General features: G+C 45.5%; 2 protein-coding genes across 4 annotated transcripts in view; both read right to left on the reverse strand.

Annotated features, from left to right (window-relative positions):
• Positions 1–5160: 5160 nt before the first annotated feature.
• The window catches only part of LOC139559005 (uncharacterized), a 22538-nt gene continuing 20187 nt past the window's right edge, over positions 5161–7511 (reverse strand). For all 3 annotated transcript variants that reach the window (XM_071374597.1, XM_071374596.1, XM_071374594.1), the window contains one exon: positions 5161–7511. This exon is cut by the window's right edge and continues 1637 nt beyond it. The gene's annotated coding sequence lies outside the window, so the exon portion shown is untranslated.
• On the reverse strand, positions 6631–7279 carry LOC139558509 (uncharacterized). The gene is made up of 2 exons (XM_071373672.1): positions 7248–7279; positions 6631–7096 (listed from the first exon to the last, which is right to left on the reverse strand). The coding sequence occupies exons 1-2, from the start codon at positions 7277–7279 to the stop codon at positions 6631–6633; spliced, it is 498 nt and encodes a 165-aa protein (XP_071229773.1).

A 7511-nucleotide genomic window follows, 5' to 3' on the forward strand; every position in this document is an offset into this window, starting at 1 on the left:
CTGGTTGAGTTTAGAGTAAAAATGCAAAATGCCAAATGTGTAGACCACATTTACTGTTCCTGACGACAAGAAAATCATTTTTTAGTTTGACTCCATTTCTCTCTGAACATTTAGTCATCTTGTGCTCTGACATGTCTTACACTGTTATTACTACACAGGAGGTGTGTGTGTGTGTGTGTGTGTTTGTGTGTGTGTGTGTGTGTGTGTGTGTGTGCTAACATCACTCAGAGGCATTACACTGGGATATTTTAAAGGCATTTCAAGTGTGACAGGAAATGATGGTTACTGCGACAAACACAATTGATGTTGAAATCTTCCGAAATCCTAATTAATGTAACAACATTTAGTGTAACGATTCAGGAATTTTATATAGGAAAAATAAATACCATTTTCATATACAAACACTTTTTTTTGGGGGGGGGCGACTGGATGACCCATAGCCGTTTGAACAACACACAGAATCACCATGTTGTTTACACCAGAACCACAGAGCCATGTCAAAGAACATGAAGAACCCTGTCCTGCAAGACAGAGAGGGTGCATCCATCCCAAAATGGCACCCTGAAAACATACAAACTATTTGCGCCCCGTTTTATGATTTTTCTCTATTTTTTTTGCATATTTTTGATTCTGAATGTAAATCATATCGTCGACCAAAACCCAATATTAGATAGAAAGGGAACCTGAGTGAACGAATAACAACAAAAATATACTTATTCATTTAATGACATGGGTCCCATTATGTCTGGTGAAAACCAACCACTGCATTCCACAGTAAGAACCTCATACCAACGGTCAGCATGGTGGTGGTAGTGTGATGGTTTGGGGTCAGCATGGTGATGGTAGAGTGATGGTTTGGGGTCAGCAGGGTGGTGGTGGTAGAGTGATGGTTTGGGGTCAGCATGGTGGTGGTAGTGTGATGGTTTGGGGTCAGCATGGTGGTGGTAGAGTGATGGTTTGGGGTCAGCATGGTGGTGGTAGAGTGATGGTTAGGGGTCAGCATGGTGGTGGTAGTGTGATGGTTTGGGGTCAGCATGGTGGTGGTAGTGTGATGGTTTGGGGTCAGCATGGTGGTGGTGGTGTGATGGTTTGGGGTCAGCATGGTGGTGGTAGAGTGATGGTTTGGGGTCAGCATGGTGGTGGTAGTGTGATGGTTTGGGGTCAGCATGGTGGTGGTAGTGTGATAGTTAGGGGTCAGCATGGTGGTGGTAGTGTGATGGTTTGGGGTCAGCATGGTGGTGGTAGTGTGATGGTTTGGGGTCCAGCATAGTGGTGGTAGTGTGATGGTTTGGGGTCAGCATGGTGGTGGTAGTGTGATGTTGGGGGTGTGATGGTGGTGGGGTCAGCATGGTGGTGGTAGTGTGATGGTGGTAGAGTGATGGTTTGGGGTCAGCATGGTGGTGGTAGTGTGATGGTTTGGGGTCAGCATGGTGGTGGTGGTAGTGTGATGGTTTGGGGTCAGCATAGTGGTGGTAGTGTGATGGTTTGGGGTCCAGCATGGTGGTGGTAGTGTGATGGTTTGGGGTCCAGCATGGTGGTGGTAGTGTGATGGTTTGGGGTCAGCATGGTGGTGGTAGTGTGATGGTTTGGGGTCAGCATGGTGGTGGTAGTGTGATGGTTTGGGGTTAGCATGGTGGTGGTAGTGTGATGGTTAGGGGTCAGCATGGTGGTGGTAGTGTGATGGTTAGGGGTCAGCATGGTGGTGGTAGTGTGATGGTTTGGGGTCAGCATGGTGGTGGTAGTGTGATGGTGGTAGTGTGATGGTTTGGGGTCACCATGGTGGTGCCAGTGTGATGGTTTGGGGTCAGCATGGTGGTGGTAGTGTGATGGTTTGGGGTCAGCATGGTGGTGGTAGAGTGATGGTTTGGGGTCAGCATGGTGGTGGTAGTGTGATGGTTTGGGGTCAGCATGGTGGTGGTAGTAGAGTGATGGTTTGGGGTCAGCATGGTGGTGGTAGAGTGATGGTTTGGGGTCAGCATGGTGGTGGTGGCAGTGTGATGGTTTGGGGTCAGCATGGTGGTGGTAGAGTGATGGTTTGGGGTCAGCATGGTGGTGGTAGTGGGATGGTTTGGGGTCAGCATGGTGGTGGTAGTGGGATGGTTTGGGGTCAGCATGGTGGTGGTAGTGTGATGGTTTGGGGTCCAGCATGGTGGTGGTAGTGTGATGGTTTGGGGTCAGCATGGTGGTGGTAGTGTGATGGTTTGGGGTCCAGCATGGTGGTGGTAGTGTGATGGTTTGGGGTCAGCATGGTGGTGGTAGTAGAGTGATGGTTTCGGAATGCTTTGCTGCCTCAGGACCTGGACGACTTGCCTTAATAGAAGGAACCATGAATTCTGCTCTGTATCAGAGAAGTCTACAGGAGAATGTCAGGCCATCCGTCTGTGAGCTGAAGCACAGCTGGGTCATGCAGTAAGACAATGATCCAAAACACACAATCAAGTCTACATGAAAATGGCTAAAAAGCAATAAATTAGAAGTTTTGGAATGGCCTAGTCAAATTCCAGACCTAATCCCATTTGAGATGTTGTGGCAGGACTTGATACGAGCAGTTCATGCTTGAAAACCCACAAATATCACTGAGTTAAAGCAGTTCTTCATGGAAGAGTGGGCCAGAATTCCTCCACAGCGACCACAGAGAGACTGGTCAACAACTACAGGAAGTGGTTGGTTGGAGTCATTGTAGCTAAAGGTGGACTGGTCAACAACTACAGGAAGTGGTTGGAGTCATTACAGCTAAAGGTGGACTGGTCAACAACTACAGGAAGTGGTTGGTTGGAGTCATTGTAGCTAAAGGTGGACTGGTCACCAACTACAGGAAGTGGTTGGTTGGAGTCATTGCAGCTAAAGGTGACACAACCAGTTGTTGAGTGTAAAGGGGCAATTACTTTTTCACACCGGGGCATTGGGTGTTGTATAACTTTGTTTAACCCTTGTGCTGTCTTATGGGTAAAAAATGACCCGCCACTATGTTTAACAGCAGAAAAAAAAACTAAATGATAATTTTTCACTTGAAATTTGATGACATTTTCCTAGAGTGACCCCAACATTAGAAAAAGTGAAACATCGCCTTTGTTAATATTTCCATGAAAGCAGTACACCACCAGGGTACAAAGATTGTCTCAGGGTCATTTTTGACCCGGCAGTTATAAAATAATTTACACACCACAAAAACCAAAAAGACACACACACACAAACACAATAAGAAATTGAGATTATTGTGTGCTACTGATTGAACTCAGCCAGCAGCTCCTGAAGAGGAAGATCACCATGGTTGGCACAGTTAGAAAGAACCAGCCTGAGCTCCCCCTGCACTCCTCGCAACAAGGGGGAGAGAGGCCTTCTCATCAAAGTTTGCCTTCACCCCCACCACCACTCGAGTTTCTTACTTCCCAAAGAGGAACAAGAATGTGGTACTTCTGAGCACACTACACAAAACGGCTGAGATCAGTGATCGTGAGGACAGGAAGCCGGCCATCATCCTGGACTACAACCACAACAAAGGAGGCGTGGACAACATGGACAAGGTGATTGGAACTTACAGCTGACTGCCCGCTGGCCCCTGGTCATCTTCCATAACATCATTGATGTGTCCTCATACAATGCCTTCGTGATATGGAACAAGATCAACCCTACCTGGATGCCTGATAAGCGGAACAAGAGGGGGGTGTTCCTGGAGCAGCTGGGAAAGGCACTTGTAACCCCACACATTCAAAGAATGTGCCAAAAAGAATGTAATGTATGTAATGTAATGGACATACAAAATAGTCCAAATTGATGAAGTGAAATTTAAAAAATAACTTATAAAAAAAAACTAAAAAAGGAGAAGTGGTGCGTGCATATGTGTTCACCCCTTTGCTATGAAGCCCCAAAATAAGATCTGGTGCAGCCAATTACCTTCAGATGTCACGTAATTAGTTAAATAAAGTTCACCTATGTGAAATCTAAGTGTCACATGATCTGTCACATGATCTCAGTTTATATACACCTGTTCTGAAAGGCCCCAGAGTCTGCAACACCACCAAGCAAGCGGCACCATGAAGCCCAAGGAGCTATCCAAACAGGTCAGGGACAAAGTTGTGGAGAATTACAGATCAGGGTTGGGTTAAAAAAAAATATCAGAATCTTTGAACATCCCACGGAGCACCATTAAATCCATTATTAAAAAATGGAAAGAATATTGCACCACAACAAACCTTCCAAGAGAGGGCCGCCCACCAAAACTCACAGACCAGGCAAGGATGGCATTAATCAGAGAGGCAACAAAGAGACCAAAGATAACCCTGAAGGAGCTGCAAAGCTCCACAGCGGAGATTGGAGTATCTGTCCATAGGACCACTTTAAGCCGTACACTCCACAGAGCTGGGCTTTATGAAAGAGTGTCCAGAAAAAAAACATTGCTTCAAGAATAAAATAAGCAAACACGTTTGGTGTTCGCCAAAAGACATGTGGGAGACTCCCCAGACATATGGAAGAAGGTACTCTGGTCAGATGAGACTAAAATGTAGCTTTTTGGCCATCAAGGAAAACGCTATGTTTTTGGCAAACCCAACACTTTCCATTATCCTGAGAACACCATCCCCACAGTGAAGCATGGTGGTGACAGCATCATGCTGTGGGTATGTTTTTCATCGGCAGGGACTGGGCAACTGGTAAGAATTGGAGGAATGATGGATGGCGCTAAATACAGGGAAATTCTTGAGGAAAACCTGTTTCAGTCTTCCAGAGAGTTGAGACTGGGACAGAGGATCACCTTCCAGCAGGACAATGACCCTAAGTATTCTGCTAAAGCAACACTCGAGTGGATTAAGGGGAAACATTTAAATGTCTTGGAATGGCCTAGTCAAAGCCCAGACCTCATTCCAGTTCAGAATCTGTGGTATGACTTAAAGATTGCTGTACACCAGCGGAACCCATCCAACTTGAAGGAGCTGTTTTGCCTTGAAGAATGGGCAAAAATCCCAGTGGCTAGATCTGCCAAGCTTATAGAGACGTAGAAAATAGAGACGTAGAAAGTATTGACTTTGGGGGGGGTGTGGTGAATAGTTACGCACGCTCAAGTTTTCAGTTTTTTTGTCATATTTCTTGTTTGTTTCACAATGTAAAATATTTTGCATATTAAAAGTGGTAGGCATGTTGTGTAAATCAAATGATACAAACCCCCCAAAATTAAATTTTAATTCCAGGTTATAAGGCAACAAAATAGGAAAAATGCCAAGGGGGGTGAATACTTTCGCAAGCCACTGTACGTTCTTCACGTTTTTGTTTTGTATCTATCTTGTTTTATTCTTATTTATTGTTGTTTATACACCTTGTGGATGTGGCTAATGGTTTGAAAAATGGGAGAAGACTAGCATTTTGTACAGTATATAAGAATATATCACTATGTTGCCAAACAAGTTCAAGACTGTTATTGTTTCCCTTCAATAAAATGCATTCAAAACTACTTTCTGCACATTTCTGCTACTTTCTTAGGCTAAAGAAATATGTTTACACCTATGCAGTACCTTTAGCAAAACTTATAATAGTAATAAACCTCTAATTTAGCAAAGAAAACAATTATGACAGGTGTGTTGTAATAACAACGAGTGTTGTCCGCTGATTAAATGCAGCCTTTCTACATTGTGAAGAGGGGAAAACCCAGATATTCACAAAGTTTGTGATAAATGACAGGTTGTTTCTTCATGGAAAATAGATTTGGGGTTTAAAATTAAATTAAACTGCTTTATTTTAGGGGTTTAGTGAAGGGTCATTTTTTTACCCTTAGGACAAGGGAAGTATACAGAATGTTAAGACTACACAAGGGTTAAGAAATAAATTAAATGAGTATATAATTGTTATATGTTTACTCAGGTTCCCTTTATCTAATATTAGATTTTGGTTGAAGATCTGATTTATATTTAGTATAAAAAAATATGCAAAAGTTGAGAAAATTAGAAAGGGGGAAAATACTTTTTCACAGCACTGTATATAGTGCAATACTTTAGTATAGCACTTTTGACCAGGGTCCATAGGGGAGGGTGGATAGTACAGATTGGCTTCATTCTATGATCCAGCTGCTGTGAGACGGTGTTCAGGTAGACCCTGATCTTTGAGGGCTGTGGAGCAGGCCCTGTAAACTATGGAACAGGCCATGTAAGCTATGGAACAGGCCCTGTAAGCTATGGATCAGGCCCTGTAAGCTATGGATCAGGCCCTGTAAGCTATGGATCAGGCCCTGTAAGCTATGGATCAGGCCCTGTAAGCTATGGATCAGGCCCTGTAAGCTATGGATCAGGCCATGTAAACTATGGATCAGGCCCTGTAAGCTATGGATCAGGCCCTGTAAGCTATGGATCAGGCCCTGTAAGCTATGGAGCAGGCCCTGTAAGCTATGGAACAGGCCCTGTAAGCTATGGATCAGGCCATGTAAGCTATGGAACAGGCCCTGTAAGCTATGGATCAGGCCCTGTAAGCTATGGAACAGGCCCTGTAAACTAAGGAGCAGGCCCTGTAAGCTATGGAGCAGGCCCTGTAAACTATGCAGCTGGCCCTGTAAGCTATGGAGCAGGCCCTGTAGCCTGTGAAGTAAAGGCAGGGTTTGAGGGACTTGGGCCTGGCACATCGTAAATGGGAGTAGGCGTGTGTGATATTTTAAGGCTGGGGTACGGGTTTGAGGGCTGGGGTACGGGTTTGAGGGCTGGGGTACGGGTTTGAGGGCTGGGGGAGGGGTTTGAGGGCTGGGGTACGGGTTTGAGGGCTGGGGTACGGGTTTGAGGGCTGGGGTACGGGTTTGAGGGCTGGGGTACGGGTTTGAGGGCTGGGGTACGGGTTTGAGGGCTGGGGTACGGGTTTGAGGGCTGGGGAACGGGTTTGAGGGCTGGGGTACGGGTTTGAGGGCTGTGGTACGGGTTTGAGGGCTGGGGTACGGGTTTGAGGGCTGGGGTACGGGTTTGAGGGCTGGGGTACGGGTTTAAGGGCTGGGGTACGGGTTTGAGGGCTGGGGTACGGGTTTGAGGGCTGGGGTACGGGTTTGAGGGCTGGGGAACGGGTTTGAGGGCTGGGGTACGGGTTTGAGGGCTGGGGTACGGGTTTGAGGGCTGGGGTACGGGTTTGAGGGCTGGGGAACGGGTTTGAGGGCTGGGGTTTTGTAGACAGAAGTAGGTATGTGTGTAGTGTTGCACAGTATACCAAAACGTCTGTACTTTCTAGAGAGAAATAACCTGGTTCTGTCAAAAAGAAAATGGTATGTTCGGTCAAATGTGTCTCACATGATTGAGAGGATCAAGTAGGTCTGATTCATAAATGCGCACATGACCTTCTACATTTTTTGTATGTAATAGTATTGAACTCAAAACATGCCGAATGAACAGAGCAGTTGCTGAGTTTATTTGTCTCGCTCAAGTGTCATTCTGTACCTTCAGCTAATATGCCTTCTTTGTTTTGTTGTGGTATCGTTTTTTCAATCGAGTATCGTGATACTCAACCTGGTATCGAAGTCAAAATTCTGGTATCTGGGTTAGGGATTATATAGA

Source organism: Salvelinus alpinus, chromosome 29 (assembly GCF_045679555.1).
Source record: "Salvelinus alpinus chromosome 29, SLU_Salpinus.1, whole genome shotgun sequence".
Taxonomy (NCBI): domain Eukaryota; kingdom Metazoa; phylum Chordata; class Actinopteri; order Salmoniformes; family Salmonidae; genus Salvelinus; species Salvelinus alpinus.

Bases quoted from the DNA above. Each gene is read 5' to 3' on its own strand.
- LOC139558509 (XM_071373672.1), bottom strand. From the start codon at position 7,279: ATGAATCAGACCTACTTGATCCTCTCAATCAT. The intron at 7,097-7,247 runs GTGAGACACATT...CCCGTTCCCCAG, and splicing joins TACTTGATCCTCTCAATCAT to CCCTCAAACCCGTACCCCAG.